Here is a 25,095-nt window from a genome sequence, read left to right on the forward strand (position 1 = left end):
AATGCTACTCAATGTTATCAGCGCAACCGAATTTTCGGGCTTTCAGTAAAGTTGTGTCGTAGTTACCTTGTTGCAGCCAGGCATACGTACGAGCTCGTTTCACAGAGGATAGTCATCATCATCATCATCAGTCATTTATTAGTCTCCACTGCAGGAGCACAACGCGACTCTCTCTAATTTACCAGAGGCAAATGGAGGATTTGGCCTACCGAGCAAAGTAACTATACTTAAACAAAAAATATCGGAGCGAAATGATTTCGAAATTAAAACTTTTTTACGAATGTCCTGCTTTGGCTTTTAGTGGTTAGTCGTAGAGCTGAGCTGAGCTAAAGGCTGAAAAGGTCAAAAGAAATAGGTATTCATAAATCGTTTGCAATTTCTCTGCTATCGGTACATAGGGCAGCCAATCCGCCTACCAAGTTCTGGCGACGATGAACCCGTGTCATAACCCTTATCTGCCAGACGATAAGATGTGCCAAATTTGACTTAGCTGCACCGACTGCCAGTTAATTAATATCGAGGCTGGGTGGTCGTGTGATGTAGTTAGTGTGTTTATTTCAGTTTATGACTATAGCAGAATACATACTGGTACTATGACTGTAGTTTGTTAGCAGATTTGCGATTTCTTTGATGGTATAGACACCAGTCAACGTGACATCGTCCGTACCGTACCATCACGAGTAAGCTACAAAAGGCTAGCTGTGATAGCAGGTTTGAATCTTGTTGATGACATTTTAGTGTGATGAGCATGACCATTAGGTAATATCCAGAGTCATGAGCATTTATGACGGACTAATGAAAAGAAATGTTCCAAGTCCGCCTGGCTAGCTACCACCATCTTACATAAGTTTGTCGCCATAACAACAATGTTAACAGCATTGTTGTGTTCCGGCAGTTAGAGGTAAGATAGCCAGTCTCCGTGGTTGAGGATTCCGGGTGAAGCTCGCTTCCACCTTCGGCCTGATCGTCACTTACCATCAGGTGAAATACAGGCCAAGAGCTTCCGCGTTGTAGATAAAAAAATGTATCATGTTTACCTATTCTCTAGTCGCTTAACATAATAAAACGCTTGTTTACACAAATAACGACTCACAAAGAAAGCTCTTTATAATTTAAAGATTCTAATAACAGAAATTAATAAATTTAAGTAAGATTATTCATACCATTTAATTCGTAAATCAAAGAATTGAAACAGTTCTTCATGAACTACGCTAGTTAACTATGCTGATAGACGTTTAGCAGCCAGTACACCCTTTCAAGTGCTTTCATAAAAGACGAGGCAATCACTTGACTAAATACTCCTAAATACGTTGTTAGCGTATGAAAAATGCTGGCCACTTCATCCGAGCAGTAGCTATACTCGAGCTCCTCTCATGGTATCTTCAAGTCGATCTTTCATTAATCTTCGAAAATCGGTTGCCATATTGAAAAAATCGACCAATGGCAGCTTCGCTTGTGTTTTGTTTGAAAATAGAACGCCTGTTTGAACAGACGAATCATTAATCACTGTAAACTTACACCTACTCACCACATGTAATGCTGGGATGAAGTAGGTAAATACATGGTGTTATATGTTTATTGTGTATGTATATGAGCTATACGTCGTAAGTGTATTAAAGAGCTTACGTCGTAGTTTAAAACTACGATAAGTTAAGCTAGCTACTCACTAGGTATCGTGTTTTCTTTACTAAAGTTACTTATTAATTGAGAAAAATTAGTCTAGAGTTCGTCACAATCATTTATAGACATAATGAATGTATTATAGATTACTTTAATGAGCGTCGATGGGTCAGTTTTAAGGCATATACAAGATTCTTACGAGTAGACTATAAATATATTTTGGTTGTTCCAATTCGTTTGATCCATTTCACGTGGAATCTTGAGTCATTTGTTCAAGGTCTATTTTACGTAAAAAAAACGCTGTAAAAAGTGATAAATTACAAGAAATACATTATGTAAGATAAAGATTTTTTTAAATTATTATCTTTGCACTTGTTTTTTAATAATAATGACATCATTACCAGTCAAAGCTATGCAGATAGACAAAACATTTTGCCAAGAGAAATAGACGGTGCCACGTTTCACCATCAGTCTAGTTGATTACATGTTTATTCAGCCAATTAAATCTGAATATTGTTTCTGAAAGAATCGTGATGATGCGTAGACCATTACTTTTGATATTTATGATCTGTGTACCTGTGTAATTTGATTTAGAAATATTCTTCATTATTTAATTAAATCTTCATCATTAGTTAACTCACCACTCCGCCATGACTAATGTGTCCTAGGTATTGTTGATAGGAAGTTATGAGTATTTTAAAACTCGTGTCAGAAAAACTAAAAAATATATACTCAACATTCGAACCAATATGGTTCAAAGGTATGGTGGAACAAGACCAGTTGGAAGATGAGTCTAAGCGAGACCTAAGATATCTACTTAATGACAGATTTCATAATATTATTTAAGGGAGAGTCCGCTAATTTGGACCAGTTTTTTTCAATCCCATTTTACACATAGTTTTCTTTTGTTTTTGCTAATGTCCATGGTATATAATAAAAGCTACATTATTCAACTTACTATTTCATAAGTATTAATTAACATGATTGTTGTATATTTAGCACAAATCAACAAAGTACGAGTTCAGAGCTTCGGTCCAATTTAGCCAACCGGTTCGATAATTTGTACCACAGGGTTACTAAATTGGATTTCAATAAATTTCAAGCCTATAAAAAAACTATGGCAAAATATTATACGATACATTCTTAACAAATTAGGAAACGAAAAGGAACAGTAGTTAATAACACAGACAATCGATATTGTTTTACACGTTATCACGATTTTGAGTACAAATTTTGTAATTCCAATTATCGTAACGCACACTTGTACCTAATCTACTTTGCCAGTCTTTTGCTTTCATTTATTGTTAGTCAAACATAACTACGCTATTTTAACTTCAAAATATGATTTACTAAAAAAAAATCAAAATCCTTTGGTAAAGTTCCATACAACTTGATGTGGTACAATTTAGCCGACTAGGTGATAGTGCTTTTAAAAAATCGGTAAAAAATATAGCTTATAAATACCGAAAAATGTTTCAAATAATTGTAATCCACACTAATTTACGCTTCTAAATAATATATTAGAAAAACCCTGTGATTAAATTTAACAAAATTACAAACTAAACATGTATTGTCAAAAGTTACTTGAAAACAATGAAAAAATACTTTTCAAAATAAAACACACGTGTTTGTTGTCACGACAAAAACCACATGGCCGATATTAATTGATTTTAGTTGTGTATCGCTGAGTGTTGCAATTACAGACATTCAATAAATACTTTACGAAATATGAGGGTGGTACAATTTATCCGGCGGTACAATATACCGAACTCTCTCATACATACTTATTAGTGTCTTTGTGTTTCTGTTCATCAATTTGTCTAAAGATTACGGCAGCTGAAACAGCCTATAACTGGAATCATGTAGAGTTTATTTACCACAAAACACTTCTGAAAAGATTCATTCTCTTTAGACACTCTGCTCTTAAATCCACTCTTAAACTCTAACCTGAATTAACCAAAACAGACTATTCCCCAACATGACGTCACATTAATCCGCGTTCAAATTCATTTACCTTTGATATAGCTTGTCTAACGACACAGAAAGATAGACCTGGCAGGTCCGAGGTAGGCTCGATAGAGGTGGGAACGGGAATATAATGCCGCCCCTCGCACAATGCGCTAGGTTACGTTTCATTGTACAGATATCGCGGAGGCTTTTGTTGGCCCGATGATTGAATAGGTATATTTGTAAGCGCCAGCCACTGATTCGCTGAAAGGGACGTGAAATAAGTCAGCGGTAAACGATTTTGTTTTTCGTGGTTTAGTTTCTTTGGAGGGAAATTGCAGGTTTGGATGTTTGAGATGAGATGAAAATGCTAGGGATATTTTTTGGATATAAAGCAAGAGTTTCAATTTAGTCCGTCAGTAATTAACTTATCCAAAAATACTCGACACGTATTTTTTCAATTTTTCAAACTAATGAAAATTGAAAGAGATAAAGCGCGCCAAATTTCAAAGGAAGAGGCCCGTGAAGTTAAGGCGTGCTTAAAAGTGTAGCACTTTGTGACGTCACGCGGAACTTCAACGCATCACAACTTTGTAATTACTTGTTGGATTGACAAAAATATAGGTGTCCAACATTTTTTTTTAATGTCATTGACGGACTCAAAGTTTTTTTTTAGGAAACTAGCCTATTGTAGAGCCGTCCTTATACTGCTCTAGCTGTGAGGTACAAATATGTAAATCAACACACGTGTAAGACGGATAATTATGATAATTTCGTCAATTACTGCTAGAGTTTACTTGTTACCTTCGGAGTTTATCTCTAAAGCTCTTAAGAAATTGATGCAAAATAGGCCCAAGATTGTAAAAATCCTGTTTCAGATTGATTATCAGTAATATTGTGGGGTTTAAGAATGTAAATCAACGTAAATATGTGTAAAACGTGATAATTATGATTATTTACATCAGTTACTGCACTTTACGTCCTACTTTAATGCTTTGCAATAAGTTAATATTCGTAGCAACTACGTCGTAGCTACGAAAAAATATTTTGATTATTGCAGTTTTTTTTTTCAAAAAAAGTTTTTACAAAATATTCATTTTCCTTATTGGAGATCGAGCTAATGCCCCCCCTGTTGTTGGTTTATACTTAGTAGCTTACAACTTTATGTATTTTTTTTATTAGAAAATCTTACTATGTTTTGAACTTACTCTGTCTTTTCCGCAACCTAAAACTGTAAACACTCCTTTCATTCGAATAAAACGCTCTGGGATTCGATTTTTTCACCTTTCTCGATAAAATGTAGTGATTACTGGCTTCGCCGATAAGTTCTTTTGTTGCGTGTCGAGTCGGCGCTTGATCGATGCTCGATTGCCGATATCGAGGCGGGACAAAGGCGCGAATGCATCACTAGATTAGGGTTCCGATCATTCAGGGTACTCATCTACTTTTCCCTATAGAATTTTCCGTTACAATTAATAACGTGGCGATTTTTCTCCGGTGATTGTTTACGTCATTTGCAATGTGTGTAATGAATTTGGTAGCAAGGAAGACTTGTGTAAAGCTTTATTGCTATTACTTTTTGACTTTACGGACTGTTTCGATTATCAGGTTGAACTGGGATTGAGAACTCAACTTTAGCAATTTTCTCATAGCATCTTACGTCATATGTGACGTAAGAAACATAGGAAAAAGCAGCTTTATATCATTTGTGTACAATTAATTGAGACAAAATATTTAAGTAAGTACACGTTCACCTACACGTGTAAGGTACCTACTGGCCACCTGAAAAAAGAAAATTAAACTTTTTATTTTGTTTTTCTATCACTCATAAGTACTTTTAAAAAGCACTGGCCATCTAAAAATAATCATTATAAGAAAATTATCACTTAATTGAGTTTTTAAAAATACTGGCCGCCTATAAAAAGGTTATTTAAAAAGAAAACATTAATTTTCCGTTACCGACAAAAAGCGATCGTTTTCATTGTGTTACAGATACCAACTTCCCCTATTTACACGTTTATTATTTGCATAAACATTTCTTTGGGGGGTGGTACAAAAATAAAATTTCTAATTCCGTAGTGGCTTCCTGTTCGCCCCTCGGATTGACTTTGACGAATGTTTTTGCTCGGCTGATATTATTTTAGGAGTCTTTTTGTGTACTGTTTATGGAGAATACATCGTAATGACTAAATCTTTGAATGTAGAGACAATTTAAATAGTGTCTTAAATAGACTAATGTTATGTGTGTGGATAAGTAAAATTTCTGGTTTATAATTACATTATCTATTTTTATTATCTAGTTTACTTAACGTTATTGTAGTCTAATATTCATCAAGTTATTACTTATCTAGTTTACTTATAATTATTGTATTCTTAAATAGATTTAGTTGGACTGATTTATATTTTAAGTATGCTAAAATATTAACTTCATTATCATAATCAGGTACTTCATTCATAACACCTACGAAATTGTAAAGAAGATTACGAGTATCATAAACAAGCAAAAGATCTATATTTAGCATTCGTTATAATAAAAAGTTATGCAAAAAACTCATGTTCATCCAAAAAACTAGGATACAATATAATCTAAACCACAATCCGGAGTAGATTACGACAAAAAAAAAATAAGGGCAACAAAAAGTTGGGAGCTTATTAAAAAACCATTACCATGTTATAATTACATACACCCACATCCAAAAGACCAATCCCATTAATATTTGTCTGGCATTGAGTCACGCACACCAACTCACGCGCGATCGCTCAGTCATTGGACGCACACATCGACACTGTGTGCAGACGTGATCGTAGTTTTGAGTGTGTTTTGGGGTTGCCCACACTACCTATGTTTTTTACCTTGAAATTGGCAGATTTTTTATTTGGTGTAAAATAATTACAAATTCAAATTCTTTATTAGTAGGTACCTACTAATGCCTACCTATGTAGACCCTTTTTAGGGCAGGTCACAATGGCACACTGAATGAGTGTAAAAATACTTTAATATTTTTTTTAGCAATCGAAATTATTAATTAATTACACAAAAAGTAACAAGCTCTACATCGAAAATAATTATTTTGTTTCATGCATCTTGGTACTTTGTATGAAGATTATACGAGTGTCTTTTTAATTTACCAAGAAGTTTACAGAGGATTGGACAGTGAATGAAAAATGGGGCATACAAGATATTAGTCCTAACCAATACGAGTAATATTCTATCATAAGGTAATTTAACTTGATACGATTTTCTGAGCTATCCACTAATGATATCGAAACAGCCTATCTCAATTAAATTAGTCTTATCAATTACCCCAAAGGGAGTTGCTCGTCTCAACCCTCAAGTCGCTATAAGTTCAGACCAATAATTTCCCGAACTACGTACTTTTACTTTGAAAGTAAGTTGCGTCCAATTAACTGGCAACATTCTCCGAGATCTTATATCCCTTTCGCGCTTATTCCCCTTTCCTTTCTCACCCGAGGTTACGTTAGCTTGCCCCACATTAATTAAATGCCAGGATAGAACGCCAATCAAACTTTGACCGCTAAGCCGATGGAGCCGCACTTATTATGTGGTATTAAAATTCCATTTTTGTATCCCAAATTGAAATGGATCCATAACATTAATGTAATAACCACTAATTGGTCAACCGAATTACCGTGCCCTCGGAAGCGCTACTCTACATTACAATTACGGCCAAAATGGGCGCATATTGAAGCGGTACAATCATTCAGTCATTAATGATTAAACCTCGTATCATTATTTCGGCACAAAGGCGTCGCATGACGCGTACACATGTGCGAGTGGGACATAAATCATAACGTATCTTTATATCTACTTATGCGTAGGGAGTAGCCTCGTCGATAGAGAAGCGGAAAAAAGCCCCCGTTTCCTGGCCGGGATCACACATGACCGGCCTGTCTATCTGCCAGACCCATGTCAAATATTCTCTGGAGCGGAGACCGCCCCTCTCGGCTTTTGGGGGGCGCCCCCTGGGGCTCGCGTCCCGCGGCGAGACTCATCTTGGCGCTCTAATGCGATCCGCGCCCGGTATTATGTCGAGATGAATTTTTACCCACAACTTTTATTTTTCTGATTGCCCTCCCAGTATGTTAGGTCACAGCGTACCCCGTGATTGAATATTTTCATTAAGATTTTCGCCGTGGCGTTGAAAAATCGCCCGCCCGGCACCTTTCATAACTTTTCACTTCGTGATCCGACGCAATTACTCACTTTCTATCGCCTTCTCAAATATTCATTCGTGCTTTTCCTGCTGCAAATTATAGTAATGGCCCGAACAAAACTGGTAATTAGCCTCCGTGTAGGGAGGGCTTTCATTTCTGTAAAAGCAATGCCTGTTTGTGTTTTAATATTTCAGAAATGATGGCTTTAATTGGAAGTTTTAATTTCGTTAATGGTGCTATTGATATCGATGTTGTAATGGCGTACTAAGTTGCGAATTTGTGAACCTGGGGCAGTATTCGTTGCCAGGTCGTGTAGGTATTGTACTGGGAGATCGGTGGCGGCTCAGCAGGAGTAGCGATAGGGCCGTGTCGACAGGCGGAGCCGCGCGGCGCACAAAGCTGCGCCTAACAAAGACGTCACCGAGCGGCTGACTGCGACGCGGAGTTATGGCACCCATTGTGCACAACAATACCCAACAAACGAGTTTGTATAAGCTATTAGGTACGCGCATTAATATATATTTTTTGTTCGCCCGAAAATTTAGCATTCCATTACGAGGGAGAGAAATGAAACGCCCGCCGCATGAATTATATTAAAATATATTTGAATATTTCATTTGACACCTTTTTTGCGGGCGGAATTTCGTTCAATCCCGGTCGGGCCGCGTAATTTTTGGCGTACACCAAAGCGGAGTTTTGTGAATAACATTCCATTTGGATGCGAAACACGACGCGTATCAGCGTCGACACAACACTGACTGATGGCGTTGGTTCACGATATAAATTCTTTTTGAGATCCGGCCGGATTTGAATGATATAATTCCTATGTGAGTAATAATGCGAATGCTTACACGGCCTTTTCATCAACTGGAAATGAAAAGAGAAACGTTCTGTCCGTCCGCGTAAATGTTACGGTCATGAGACCGAAATATGAAACAAAAGAACGACGGTTTCGCAATATGGTTATTTCGTGTTGTATGATTTGTCGACTTTGTTTCTGGCAGTATTTCAACTAGCAAATGTTTGTTAAAGATATTAGCAATCCCATGCCTTAGGTCGTAAAGTCGAGGTTGTAACTGGCGTGTATTTTTTTGGTACTCTTCCAAGACTAGGAACTAAATCAGAGCGCTAAAGAAAACAGCTTTCTCCCAATGTCTCTATCAGAAATTGTGTCGAAAATTGGGTTAGTAAAGTGTTTTATATAATGGTATGTGTACGGAAAAAGTCATTAGGCATATGGCTATGTTGTAATAGTTACATATAGCGAGCCCGCCCAGACCACTGGAATGATTAATGGTATATCAGAGCATGAAAGCCGGCCATGTTTTTTCGTGTTTTTTTTGTTTTCCGTTTAGTTCCGCTCCCTGGTTTCCTTTTCTGTGTTTGATCGATCTGAAGTGTAATTATTTGATAAGCATCGAACAACAATCGCTGCCCGACGAATTCGAAATGGATTCGGAATAACGTTTACGTACGTTTCGGACGGGAAATTTATTAAACATAATTAATAAGTACTTGGCACCTAATTTGTAAGATGCGTGGTTGCGAAAGCGAGTGGTTATCTTTAGCTACATTTATTTTAGGTCCATTAAACATGATATATTCTGCGAATGCCATTTGGACAAAGAGGTGTACACTAATTAGTAATATGAAAAGTTGTTTTTATGAATACTGTCTGGTATTGAACTATAAATTATAATAACTTTTTAAACTGAAATAAAATAAATACCACTCATACAAACCTCAGAAACTACAACAAGTTCCTTATAGGGTTTAGACATCAGTTGGAATTTTGTATGAAAGTCCTAATTTTCATACAAACTTCCAACGCCCCGCTAAAAACATAGGTGTTTTTCCGCGTACAAACAAAAAATTGCCTTCGACTGGATAGGTATGTATCAATTCCACAAAATAAAAATTAAACATAGTCTAAAAATATATGAACGAAAACATAACAGTTCACACACATGGTCTTGTAATGAGCATATTTACATTAATCATGTATGGTGGCCGTAATTATGGGTTCGCGTGTGTCATCCATCGCAGTTCTTTATGTTATCAATGCCAACAAATTACTATGTGACGCACCACAGTATGTGGAACTTAAACCAGTATAACTACTTCCACGAAATCGCCCAATAATTAATTAGAGTCTAAGATTGATTTACTTTTTTTACTCACTCAAGACGTGACCCATCTTCTTTATACAATAACCTGACTGGGAAAAAATAAAAAGAAAAACAAACAAAATATTTTTAATTAGACAGATCTAGACCCGTATGACACAAAACTCTACATTGCAAAATGGCACTTAATACAAGTAGATAAGATGCCAGTGATTGCTATCGTCCGACGTCCCACTCAAGAAAAGTTTTAATTTAATCCCTCGATTGGTTCGAATATTAAAAATTGAATTTCGTTTTTCCTCTATAAAATGAGTCGCAAAGCCTCCTTAACCCATATTTTCATTACTCAGTATAGTTTTCACTTACTATAAGGAATCTGGTTTAGTCATACTGTGACGTATTTATACTGTGGCCCTTCGGGTCTTTAAATTGTGCTGGCCCTTGCGGCCATTACATTGTCATCAGTTTTCCAGCAGCGTTTTTGTGGTTTCGTTCTTATAGTTATGTTATGTAACGATAGAGATAAGACATATAACATGGTCATTGAGATTAAAATGTCACACAATACGGTCTTCTTCTTTGACAATGCTTCTTTAATATTAGCTTTGAAATGACGTACGTATGTGTGCTTTTTTACGAATTGCATGATCGATGCTTTAATTTTCAGTAGATTTAAGTCCATATTTACACCTAGATATTATGTATTACGACTTCTTATTCTCGATTTTATCTGGCGCCTTACAAATATTTTATTAATTTCTACAGCAAAAAGCAAGCATATTAAATCGTGGTACATAAATAAAGCTATCAAACACTTGAGGTATATTTATTATTCCGTAATTTAAATATCAATTAAACTCATTACGATGGACCGACCTTTAGCTTTGGTACGAGACCGTCGGAAACCACCAATTTTATTTACGACGTGCAAGCGTTTAAGAGAAATTGCATTAATATGAATACCCGTTTGATATCGTGTACGATGTTGCAATACACTGAGTGGCCGGTTCGAATCAAAAAAACTTAAATAAACACCCAATGTAAGCTAAAAAGGGCTTTTGCACCCCAATGATAAGGTCACGTTTCGTTTGGAGGTGAGCGAGAGAATATGTGGGTACGCCCGCGTTGAAATGTATGAAATTGTAGGACATGAATTATGGATTGTCGATATCGCTTCAAGCTGTTGCAGTATTTTTTCGTGTACCGCGCGATACCGCAACGAATTAAATTAAAAGCTCTTTTCACTTGTCATCCGTTGATGAATTCGGTATTTAGGCGTGCGCGGACGCTGACGGTTATTACATTTTAACGCGTGTGTAGATCGGACTTTTTGGCGTTCGAATTTTGTAATATTGCCTTTTTTGGTTGATGTTTGGAATATTTATGAACATCGTAAGTTGTAATTCCGTTGCTGAATGGTTTTGATAGAGACGTGGATCTTAAGAACCTTAATGCCTACCTAAGTAGAAAATCAAAGTGAGCTGCTGAGTAGTTGAATCAGTAATCAATACTTTGTAAAGATCGGGTTTAGCTCTTTCCATGACCTCGTTTCTTAATCAACTTCTTCGGTTCAAAGAATAAGGCTCAGGTTACTTGAACTACGAAGTTAGCATAGTGCACTGACATGAGTTTAAGATAGTTTTTGGATAATAATAACAGAGGTCACAACCTTGGTATCTTACTTTATGACCCGCCATAGGCGTTTGACATTTGACTTGAAAAAGAATGCCTCAGGTGAGACTCGAACCCATGACCATCACCACATCCTCAGAAGTATATTTACAACGTTACAAACTTATTATTACAACACATTGCTTATTATTTGCTTCAAATCGATTCACTTTCTAAACTAACATACACCAATGTATCATATTTGCTACATTAGGACAGTTACAGATTACTTACCTGCCTCGGATTATTTGTAGTCGTGCTCGAAGGTGACTAAACAAAACTTAAGCCACGTTCACACGGTGCGGTGTGCAAACAGACTCGTGTCCGGGACCCTTTCAGCCGTGTGCATGGGCCCTATCGCGTTGGTAATCAGTACAAATGCGATCCAAGATAGTAGCTCGGAGCTTGCTCAATATTTTAGCACGCCTTCTATCCAGATAAATGTAGTCCGACCTTTAGGTCTAAGAAGATTAGTTTCGACGATTGTTGAATGCTCCCAGTTGTTGCTCAATACACGTGGCTGATGCTGACGATATTTATAATGAGGTGTAACATACGGTCTTGTTACAAATTCGAGTCTCTTAAAGTCATCGGATAGCTTCTGTGTACAGTCGACAGTACACCAGACTATTAATTTTTAATGAAAAATAGACCCTATTCTTAAGATACTACAGTATTAGCCTCATGCATGAGTCGTCATCTGCAGAATAACACTAAAGGAGAAATTTCTCGTGCAATGAAAAGTTCTTAAAAGCAATGTATTTAACATAATCTAAAGTTTTTCTCTAGAGATTAGCAATTGAAACGTACATACGTAAGTGACATCTTATTGAAAGTTTTAAATAAAACAAATGCCACAAGTTTCTTAATCTTTATTATAAAAAATCTAGATGAGATACATGGATTAGTTCCTATCCAGCTTAACACTGATGCAAAAAACGTTCCAATAACAAAACGCGATAGCGCGCGTGTCCACACCGCGTCCCGCGAAAGTAAGCCGGGCCCGATTCTGTGCCCTCCCCCGATGATTTATGGCGGCCCCGCCGACACATGCAGCGCTGCGCCCGACGCTACTAAAGCTGCGATTTTGGTTGAAGATCCGGGATTGTAGACGGGCGGGCGAACGACGCGGTTCGGACGCCGGTCTGGTTTGACCTTGGTAGAGACGGATAGGGCTGCGATCGCGTGATTAGGGATTAGACTAAATATAGTAATCTAAGCTATTAAGTACTAGAATTATCACACATTGTTTTAGGTGGTAAAACAATAGTTTCATATTTACTACATATTTGGATTTGATTATGATAATATTTTGGAAAAAGTTACCTAAAAAGTTTTGATTTGATTTTTATGGATGATTTATTTTATTTTCAATAGCTAATCTTCGAATTTACAAAACTTATTGGAATTTAATGTCTTAACAATCTAGCTAGCTCTCAGAAACAATACAAAAGAGCACCTACAGCTATTTCCTCCCAAGAAAGTGATTAAGCAAAACTCATCAACCTAATTAAAACAAGCGAAAGCAGAGCGCCCGCCCGTTTGTCCGGGGCTAATAAACGCCGTACATATTTATATCTGACCTAAAAACATTTAATAGCAATACCTAACCTAAGATGCGAGCGTCTCCAACGTTGTCCCCTTAATGCTCTTATTACGTACGTTTAAATCTGACGGCGGGATCATGTTTTATGCATCTGAGAGCGCGATGAAACCGCCAGCGTAATATATACGCCAGTGTAATATATAAAGCCTCAGAAGGGGATTTTATGAGATGGCTAGCTGAGTTTATTTCAAAATTTTCGGTGTTATGGAAGATTTTTGAAGAACATTTGGGTAAAGTGAGATTCCTTTTCAATGACATGCTTCAGTCCTGCACGACCAAATTATACCCGAAATGATTTTTATTGAGCCAATGTAGACCTGAAGTTCAGACAGATCTAATTTTTAGAGTAATTAGCTAAATTCAGGAACCAATGTCGATAAGAGTGTTAGAGGTATATTAATAATCTACAGTGGCTTTTAATACAACATAGAAGCGTCATAAGCAGTGCTTCACCCAACTATTGCTATCGAAAACAAACTTTAGGGGTGTCTCTCCAAACATGGGAACACCGAACAATATTATGATTCATAACATCCGAATCCGTACCGAATGTTCATTGAACAATGCCGTCTGCATTCTTGAATGCGTCCCAAAACCGAGCGCAGGCGATGAGGCTGTTATCAATTTCGCGAGCAACAAGTGGCCAATAATTTTGAATCCGTTGCAACAGCCAAGCCCGCTGTACCCAATGGACTCCTATTTCACGTTTCTTCCAGAAAAAAGAAACGATCCCAACCGGTCAAAGGCTATCTACGTCAATGACGTTACATTCACCACCGCATTTGTTACAATCACAAACGGCAACAAAACGTTCAGTTTGTCATCGGCCACAACTTTTTTCCTTTTTTCGAGCTTATGAATATTGCCGTTCGAAGAAACAGCGTTATTCGCAATGTAATCCCCACTCCGTGTTTGTATTTCTTCGAAGTTTGCGTGTTTATCTTGTACGGCAAGTCGTTTTGCGTGTTTCAGTTGAAAATAATCAACTAACTTTGGCTTTGTTGCTTGCAAAAGTTCATTTTCAACTGTTCTATTTCTATTGGAGTACACTCTACGTAATGTTGACTGTATAAACTTGCTTTTGTATAAGCAGTCTTTATATTTGTTTGTTTAATCCAATCGAAGTTCGAAAAGAAACAGTGAGACAGATTCAGAGTAGACATGTCTATTAATGTCTTCCATACAATGTTAATGAAGCCAGTCTGATTAACTCCAATATAAATGACAGCAAATTGAGCCATTCCTCTGCGTATTTAGCAAAGATTGAAGATCAACGCACTTTAATCTATCAATCAATTAAAATGTCCAAATATTTCTATCAACTGTCACTACCGTTAACTCCCGTTGATTGTAGATAATTGCAATACTTAAAGTCTTACAAATTAAGCTTCTGCGATATTTGTCCAGACATCTCACGATAATCGATTAATTTCCTTAAGTCAAGTCGTAAGAGACGTGCAGTTTCAACTTCGAATTTGTCTTTTTTTAATTCAAATAAATTACAGTTCAGAGCATCTTCTAAACCGTGTATAATAGGCTTCGCATCTTCCCCGAAGAATAATGATTACAAAATGAAAAAGGCCCGCGGCGTCTTAAATTATTTTAATTGGCTCCGGTAGCTGTTCGAATCGCGTCTCAGCTCGGGCACGGGTACGGACGCGGCTTATGACATATCCTCATACGTGTGCATTCGGAATAACATCGTCCAGATAAACATAGCAATCAGCTTCTGCGTCTCGAAGATCATCTCATTAAAGGGCAGTTTGAAGCTAAGAATAATTCAGGGATGCTACTTTTATCTGTTGATATTTGTTATTAAACTGTCGTTATACATCTTATAATGTTCTTTTTCATTATGACCGAACTAAACGAGTTATACAGCGACAGCAATTTTTCAACAATTACAGTTCTTTTATTACTAAGTTGACTACTACCCCTGCTTTACATAAACATCGCAACTACCGACAGTCGAGAGAAATGCCCAACAAGCAAAAACAATTAACAAATTGATAAGCTCAAAACAATTTTCAATTAACTCCGCCGGGAGTGTTCGCCGTTTACAAATAACCACCATTTATCAGAAATGCCTATGCAGTTTTTAACGTCTGGCCCGTAGGGTTGCCTCACGAAATGAACAAGTTTTGTTTTTCTATTTTCGTTTATTCACATTTGTTTTCATGTCATTCCAGAGAGGAAGCGGGGCCGGCAGACGTACACGCGGTACCAGACGCTGGAGTTAGAAAAGGAGTTCCACTTCAACCGGTACCTGACGCGGAGGAGACGGATCGAGATCGCGCACGCGCTGTGCCTCACCGAGCGGCAGATCAAGATCTGGTTCCAGAACCGCCGCATGAAGTGGAAGAAAGAGAACAAGACCAAAGGAGAGCCCGGCTCCGGAGACGAGCCCGACAACATGAGCCCGCCGACGTCGCCGCAGTAACCGGCCAGCTCCGCGGTCCGCAAAGGAACCGATCCAAATCCTCAACGAATCGTTCCCGTGTCCATTTTAGTTTCGTCGTATCGTTGATGTTGCGTTGCTTCGGCGTCATGGTGAATCTGAAACTAACGATCAGACCGGAGTTACTAGAACAGTTTAATTTGTATAAATTGTATGTTGGACTTTTCATGATAATATTACATTATAACTAATACGTAACCTAGTGATTACGAATAAAGAGTAATGATAGTGTGATGAAGAGATTTTTACAGTTGTTAAGTATAAATTAATTTATAGAACAATCTCAATACCAATAATTACCAAAAACGCAGTATATAATAATTAGTAAACTGCATGAACATTTATGTGATTATATAGCTGGATAACTTCTGGATTATGAAATTTATGATTGGTAACCATGATGTAATTTTTTTGACAAAGTGCTTAACATAAATTTTCCTTTCACACTTTGCCCCTTGATGTAAATTCGTTCACTTACTTTTAGTACATATTTTTTACCAAATCTGTGTTCCTTTTGTCGTATTGTTTATTATGATGCAAATAGAGTATGGTTTCAATTCTATTGAGCACTTTGTACAAAAATCTACAAAGTTTTTTTATTTCTCATTATTTTGATTCACAAAACCATAAGGACCTCTTATAATTAACCATTGATAAGAAGGCAATTAGTATCCATATTGTTATTATTTAATATATTTGATGTTTTATTTCTAATTAAGCTATCGAGATACTATTCTGTACATACATGATAATTTTAGAATTTGTAATGTACAATTGTTTTAGTGTGAATAATATAATTGAGATTAATTTGTGAAACAACGATTTTTCGCGTTTCAAATTCTGAATAACGAGTGTTTATTTTGTGAAACTTATCTGATTTTTACTATTATGATTCTACATAATTTGTAGTTTTGGAAAGGCCAGTTATACAAGTGCAATGTATACGATTTTTCGATGACACATATACGTAATTAATACTGATAATAACGTCATAGGAAATCTATTATTATTATTGTAAAATGTTACGAGATTGAAACATATAATTTAGATACAAATGATTGTCGTGGTTTTCGATGATCTTTGATAAAAATTCTATATCTTGAACAAAATGAATGTAGTGCCATTCAATGGGATGAAAATCTAAAAGACAACATGGACTTGGAATCATAAGGGACGGTAGTCGGATAAGTCGTTCACGACTATGTATAGTAATGAAACAAAGGTTACCTTCAATTTTGTAGGTGCAGAGAATCTTAATAGTTGATACTTTATTTGAGTCTTTTACGGAACGTATGAGGTTATATGTACACAGTATACCAAAGCTAGGAGATAAACTGCTGGTTGTTAATGTTTACTTAATAAAGAGTTATGTAAAGGTGCAGACGACGCGTCACCAATGTCGTCCTACCAGACACCGTTTACTAAAGGTATTTTTATAAAATCATTGCCTATGGAACCCAAATACGTAAAAGAGATATCGTACATTGAATATATTTACTCGTAACACGATAGTATTACGAATATTATTAAATTGAAGAGTGAAATTGTGAGGTTGGTGAACATTTTCAGGATTCACGTTATACGTTTTTCTTAATAATGTAAACTATTTGTAAATTATTATTTTTTCAACTAGATTGTAACTAGTGAATGTTTTCTAAGAACTCAGTGAGCCGGTTTCATTTTATAAATATTTTTCTTTTTAATTTTGTGCTGTGTTCGTTAAGTAAATGTAAATTGTAATAATTGTATATTGTCGATAATATTCAATATTTATTTATTGATTCGCTTAATTTACGTTCGCTTACGTGTATTTGTTTCTTGTCTTTCATTGGGTAAGTGGTTTACTCGATCGCTGTCTGGCTGGGATGCATTTTTGTTAATTATTGATTAATTATTTTTAACTTTGCTCAAATATCACATATTTGTGTTGTATATTTTTATAGCAGTAAGGATTGTTTTGTCATGTAACCGTCAAGAGTAATGTGCGTTCCAAGATGTATAGTTTGTACACGCATTGTATATGTTTTGCTGACACCAAGTGCAATTTGTGAACTAAATTCTAAACGATCCCTTGCCAGATAGGAACTCGACTTTTGACTTATAAATTCAGATTAGGTTTATGTCGAAATTATTAAATTTAAGTTTCGATCGTTAGGTCTACTGAACTGTCCTCGAATTTTTGAAATTAGGTTTGTAGAAACAAATGGGAAACCTAATTTGAATTATTTTATTTACCATTTATGTCCTATCGATTCAAAATTTATGAAATATAACTATAATTAGTAACTTAATAAGGTTAGGCGAGACGATATTGTCATAAATATATAAATACATGAAATTAATAAAGCATAATGATTGTATTTAGAGATATTTTTCATTTTGCCTCCCATACAAAACTAAGTAAAACTACTTAAAGCTTTGAATATCAAGATTGTTAGCTATAAGTAAGTAGGAAAACACAACTACAAGCTGTAATGTGAAAATCAAAGATATCTGCATTTATATTTACGTTAAGACATTTCAAATACAACTTTGATACGTACTATAAATAGAACGTTCCATGCCGGGCTCAAGACAACGTTATTATAATACGTTCCTAACGACAAAATAATGATTCGCGTGATAGGCGCGGTTCCTTCCGTGTCAGACACGGGTGATTGCCCCCACCCTAGTCCAAATCTCGAAATTACTTTTGTTTTTTTTCTGTTCCAACACGATACTAGGTGTGGCCAGCCAGTAATGCGTTTTTAATAATCCCCTACCAGCGCTGAAGGCGGCCATTATTCGTCAGAACTAATGCGAATTTGACAAGTTCGAAATTGGCGCCATTACGCACTTTAAATGGCGTGTCTGTTTCGCTGCAGGAAGTTTGGCGCTAATTTCGTATATGGCAAGGACGTTATCCTATAATTTATAATTTTTTCATGCTAGGCCATTTTAATTCCTATTTAATTTTTTGTTCTTTGTGAAGAACATCATGTTATTGCTGATAATAATGATAACAAAACCACAATAAAAAGCACACGGGTACAATTCGAACGGATACAAACAATCCAATTTCTTTCAATTTATCATCCGTCGTATCTTGACCCCTATTGCGTATGAGATTGTCGCCAGAAGTGGGTCAGGCGAATTGGTCGTCATCCTCGACGTCTGATAAGTGTGATTGATGTCATATGACCATATGGCATTGCACTTGCCTTAGAGTTCATGGTCACGACGCTGATAAAATGTATGTTAATTCTAAATATAAAACGAAATTGTCGGTAACAAAATAATGCCATTATTAGAAGGTGTGAACTCATTTATTTATTTGAGAAATTGTTCTTTTTAAAGTCCATAATTGTTTATGAACTAGGCAGTGTAGGAATATTAAAAGTTAAGCAATTTATTGATTTTCCAACCAATTTAGTAAATAAATAATTACTACTACATTGTATTTATTTGATGTTTTTATGTAACTGTTTGTTTTTAGATTTAGTTTGAAAAATATAAATAAGAAACTAATAAAAATATAATGACGCAATTTCATAATAGATAAATATTAATTGCTGAACGAATGTACCTGGTAATATTATTGTGGTTATTGCTCTTCTTTTCTAATTGGAAAGCGTACCTACAGGAATATTATCGGCGAATAATAAAAGAGTTTTACTCTAAACTCAATATTTATAAGTTAGGTCAAATTATGTAAATTTTCATGATATTCCTGAATTTTTGTTTTCTGACTCCTTTAAAGATTTGTGAAAGTATCTTAATTTACAAGCTGAATTTCTAAAGCAAAAAATATCACTATAAAATCTTTTAAAAATATCCTATGATAATAAATTTACTATCAATTAAAATTCTTCCCAAAGTTTACAAACTCGCTCGTAACATTGTAAACACGCGATCGATCAACTGGCATTTAAATATATCCCACTTTGGATTCCAAAACAAATGAACGTCTCCCAAGATTTCTTAAAAACAAATGAACATCTCCCAAGATTCGCTGTCCCGTGATAAAGACTTAAATCATCAGCAATTTTTCACCTGCGTCCTTGCCTTATAACATTCAATTTTATTGACTGCAATAAACTAAGGCAATGGTTAAATCAGCGCCGCTGTATCGATGTAAACACCTCGTAAATATCACCCCTCCTTATCACACTCGCAGAAAAACGCGCTAGGGGAAGCGAGAACGTCGCGTGGTCTTCATTTAGGTGGAACTGGAAATAGTTTATGAGATCTGAAGACTGTAACTTGCCGTGCGATTGTCAACCTTGTGCTCTTTGAGTTATGGTCGGTTATGATTGGGTAGGGTTTTATAGCTTTTAAATGGTTCCTTAAATCGCAATAACAATTTGTTTATAGCGGAGCCTTTGTGGGAAGATGTGTTAATTTATGACACCTATTATTGTGTTTATGGCGATTTGATATTTTATCACTTAACAAATGTGCTGTTTAGTGGTTGTAATTGAGTTGTAAAGACATAATTGGGCTTTAAAGGATTGGATTGGATGGATTTATGGGGTTTTAATTCCTTTCATTAATTAAGAATTATGTGTAATTAAAATGTTCATAAATGTATCTTTTAAACAACTCTACATTTAATTAATCAAAATTAATATACTGCAAATAGATTGTAGATTTTTGAAAAGAAGCGTAATCCTTTCAGTCTGTCAAATAGACTCAGATTTTAATCAAAATATAGTTATTTAGGCCTGTGTTATTTGTTTATTAGTTAAAAACAATCTGTCTTTAATTTTAAGAATAATGTTTAAATATTTAACTGTCACTACTTTTTATGCTATTACCCACGTGTCAATCTATAGCAGTAGTACTGTCTATGCAGATGTAAAATATCTCAATAATTTGTTAAAAAATCTCAAAAATCTGACTCTACCGAATTTCGGAATTCAAATTTTGGCGCGCTAGCTGCCGCCATTTTGTTCTGGGCGGTGCCCCCGCTTGCCCCGCCCCCCGCCGACCACTCCCACGCTCGAGCCACTCGGACGCAGCCCAACTCATTTGTTATAGTGTACAGTCTACCAAACAGGTTTCTACCTGAGGTGGGACGGTCTGTATTTATTTTGTTAGAAGTAATTTGACGATGGCCGAAACTCCTGCGTTGGCTAATGTATGAAACAATTTATCTAAGAAAATTAATTGTACTGAAAAATGATATTTAAGCTATGATACATTCTTTTTTTTTCACACTACATAATTGTGAATCTTTGAAATTGAAATTAGTCTATTTATTTTGATTTCACAAGGTTTTTTTTAACAAACTTATGTTTTAATTATTTAAAATTAAATAAATTAGATGCAAAACAGTTGATACAGATAAAAAAATGTTGTAAATGTTCAATTATCATAAGTGGCGGCAACATACAACCCAAATTAAAAACTGAATTTTCATTAGGTTGGGATCTGTGTGAAATGGTTGATAAGTAAGTGGATATTTCAATGTTTGGTGACAGATGACACAAGGTTAAACAACAATAACATTGGCAATATTGATTTTAAAAAGAAAAATCCTGAAATCACACATTTTCCAAGCATTAATGTACCCCATGCGTATGCGCATATGACCACAAAAACGTTTTTTATAAGTTATTAACATTATAACCAAACAATTTTAATAAAATCAAAACCTTCCTCGACCGAAACTTCATACCTCGTTGTACACGTCAAGCAATGCATTTGAAGATGACGCGAATTGAGCTATGGACGTCTCCTTTTTATGCATGGTAAGTTGTATAGTGCTGTCCCTGTCAAACACTTTTTCACCTTTCGCCTCGAAATCAAACGGTCTGGTGCTGAGGGAGTGTTACGTCACAGAATCGGAAAGCACACGTACGAGTAAGTACAAACATAACACAACTATATGACATAGTATGAGATCTATAGAGATATAATATTCATGTATAGATTAGTGCTTCTAAATTCTGACTCACGGTAGAACAAAGTTGCCTTTCTTAGATAAGGTCTGGAATAATAAATAGCCTTATAAGGGTGTTTCTTTAAAAGAAATAACATCACTAACTAACTAATTCTATCACTAGCATAATAAGATTTCAAACTGTACAGAACTCAGCTAGAGTTCAAAATGATGTTCTGAAAAGTTACCTATTAAGTATACTATCAAATTCAATAAATTATTTGTTATTTGTTATTATTGTAAATTGTCTAAATGTGTGGTTAGACCTTTTTTATGACACCTGTATTTGGTCATGACATTATTTCCTCAGGTTTCTAAGAATTTACATTAGAGCCCTACTTTACGAGTTTTCATAAGTAGTGACTTTCATACTTATTTCAACACATAAAGCGTTTTGTAAACTCTATCATCCAAAAATGGGTATGATCCCAGTTCATAGGACACTTAATGGTAGAAGATGTTTGAGGTATAGAACTATTGTTTATTAAACCTTGATGGTTAACTATCATAAGCGCTCTTAAAACGAAGAAGGCAACTAATGAAAATGAAAAAAATCGGAAGTCTTTTTTTTATTTGGATTTGATAGGAAAGGTCTCACGCCCGTATTCACAAACATTACTAAATGAGGTCTCACAGTGCGCGTGGACGCACAGGGTGACACACGAATCAAAAACAGAGCTGTGCGTTCGATTCTCTGCTTCACTTAAGCAAGCATCGTTTGTGAATCATTTCTCTACTTTACACTACAAAAATGCTCTCAGTTCGATATCGCAATATCAAATAAACTGTCCAGTTTCCCTAATTACTATAGCATTCATCATTCGTAATGATCAGGACCAGTTACAGTAATTTCTATATAATTATTAGTACTTATGTACGTTTACGAGCTATCTCATGATGAGGTTATGATATCCAGCAATGAATTACTTGACTATTAAAAACCGATTTGTTGGCGGAGTTACCTACATGAGTGTTGGTGCAGATTAGTGTTCCACTTTTCATTTTGTACAGGTTATTATGTACTGCAGTTTATGTAATCTATTTTTGTATGATATAAGAAAAACTGTAATTCCTAATGCCTTTTTTGAATTTGAAACATATTAATTTTCAAACTAATATATTTAAAAGGCTTCTACCATAATGGCTTAAACCTTAAAGTTTTAATCTATATCTATACTTATAATAAATCTGTAGAGAGGTCAATTCTGTACATGAAATATATTTTCAAAATAACTATCAGGGGGTGATTAGTGATCGATACTGATGCTAAAAATGCAATCAGTAAAATTTTTGTCTGTCTGTCTGTCTGTCTGTCTGTCTGTCTGTCTGTCTGTATGTTCCTTATAGAAACAAAAACTACTCTACGGATTTTAACGAAACTTGGTACAATTATTCTTCATACTCCTGGGCAGGTTATAGGATACTTAGGAATTCCCACGGGAACGGGAATCAGCGGGAAAATCCTTTTGTATGAAAAATCTAAACCGCTTAAGTTAGACGCTTGAAATTTGGCATGCAGGTACCTCAGTAAACTTAAAGCTTAGTTACAACAGGATATTGCAAAATTCCCACGGGAACGGGAGTTAGCGGGAAAAAACATTTGTATGAAAAATCTAAACCGCTTAAGTTAACGCTTGAATTTTGGCATGCAGGTACCTTAGTAAACTTAAAGCTTAGTTACAACAGGATATTGCAAAATTCGCACGGGAACGGGAGTTAGCGGGAAAAAACATTTGTCTGAAAAATCTAAACCGCGTAAGATAGACGCTTGAAATTTGGCATGCAGGTACCTTGGTAAACTTAAAGCTTAGTTACAACAGGATATTGCAAAATTCCCACGGGAACGGGAGTTAGCGGGAAAAAACATTTGTATGAAAAAATCTGAACCGCGTTAGATAGATGAAGTGGGGGTAAAACGAGATCCACGCGTACGAAGTCGCGGGCGGCCGCTAGTACTTAATAATAAATTGAATTCTGAAATGTGTTTTCAAATAACACATGTAGATAACTTCAAGTTCTTAAACGAATGGAATGCTTTATACTCTTAAGTTATACCTATTAATGAGTTGGATTTACAATTAAAACACACAATACACAACATCAATAAAACACTTTATTGTTAACAATAACACACAACATTTTATTCAAAAATATCACATCGCGTTTTTCGCATCTATTCAAAGTTTTTCAAGGTGGTTTAAAAATAGGAATTATTATGTAGGTACTCGTATATTATTGATGAGTTTAAAAGCATAGTGATCTAATACAATTTCAATAAAAGCTTTTAAGATCAAATTAAAAAGTTCGAAGGAGTCACAAAAAGGTGGCAACATAACCTGGAACACTACAGCTTTATCTTAACTTTTTTTTATTTTCCTGTAATAAATACATAAGTGGAGTGTGGCATGTGTTTAAAAAAATAAAAGAAACAGCATAGGTGTTTATTGGCTGCGTTATTATGGCGTTTCGACCATGTTTTGACTGTGCCAGTCTAAATATTTGGACGGGCCCGACGGCTCCTAAAATAGCCGACGGAAAGCAAACAGAGCAGTCACTGTCTTGTTTTATTTACAGGAACTAGGCGAAATGTATTTTTTTTTACATACGAGTAAAAACAAAAACTGAAGTGAAAGAAGTTACAGTAGGTATACTTAATAAATAAATAAAAATATAATAAATAATTTGCAAAAAACATCAATAAATAGTAACACACGCAACATAATATCGACCTAATTTGTAACAAACACTTATAAATATTTTGTAACTTAACTTACATTTATAAAATAACACAATAATAAAAACAACATTAAAAAGAATATGACAATTCTGAATAAAATGTGACTAATACAAGAACTGTTACAAAACACTTAGACCAGTTCAAAATTAGGTGACCTTATATCAAAGTGTCCTCGTTATTAATAAAAAACAAATGCAAAATCTTTCGATGCAAATAATCTGCGCCAGCGCCGGATTACAGATACAAATTACCTTTAAATGTAATGTGATGTTATTTTACGGTATTCATTCGATGATTAATGTTACCGACTCAAACGCAGCACACAACAAACACAGTGTTCTTTGTGCTTCAAATTTTGTAATAAGAACATTAATATTTTTGTTTTTAAATCACCTGTTGCAAGCTTTATGTTCTTTGATTGAATGCACGTCACTAAATTCTAAATTCGAAGTTTTAATTTCAAAATTTTGACTTGGAACATGAGTTCGAATTGCAGCTGGAAAACAATTGACAGGCTGTGTGTCTCAAACTCGAAGGTCTGTTCTCACCATTTGCATAGACATTTCGTGACACCAAAGTGTGCAGTCACGATTTTTTAATGTCATTTACTATTGCTCAAATGATTTTGCTTTCTAATTTGTATTGCTATCTGCAATTTGGATGCACGAATTTCAAGATGCTCTTACGCAGTTTGCATTACTTACGCCTGAATAATTTTATGACAAAAAATCATGAGACAAAAGATTTAGTAAGCCTTACTTTTGCAACATTACGAAATTGAATAAATAAATAAAATATGGCCAGTTACATAGTGATTGCGCATATTTTATT

The 25,095-nt window shown here is 35.4% G+C and overlaps 1 protein-coding gene across 4 annotated transcripts in view; it reads left to right on the forward strand.

Annotated features, from left to right (window-relative positions):
• Positions 1-17,964, forward strand: part of LOC135076927 (homeotic protein antennapedia-like) — a 211,692-nt gene extending 193,728 nt beyond the window's left edge. For all 4 annotated transcript variants that reach the window (XM_063971447.1, XM_063971445.1, XM_063971446.1 and 1 more), the window contains one exon: positions 15,336-17,964. In XM_063971447.1, coding sequence (XP_063827517.1) covers positions 15,336-15,586 — 251 coding nt within the window. In that variant the 3' untranslated portion in view covers positions 15,587-17,964. The remainder of the gene's footprint in view (positions 1-15,335) is intronic.
• The last annotated feature ends 7,131 nt before the right edge of the window (positions 17,965-25,095 follow it).

Source organism: Ostrinia nubilalis, chromosome 12 (assembly GCF_963855985.1).
Source record: "Ostrinia nubilalis chromosome 12, ilOstNubi1.1, whole genome shotgun sequence".
NCBI lineage: Eukaryota > Metazoa > Arthropoda > Insecta > Lepidoptera > Crambidae > Ostrinia > Ostrinia nubilalis.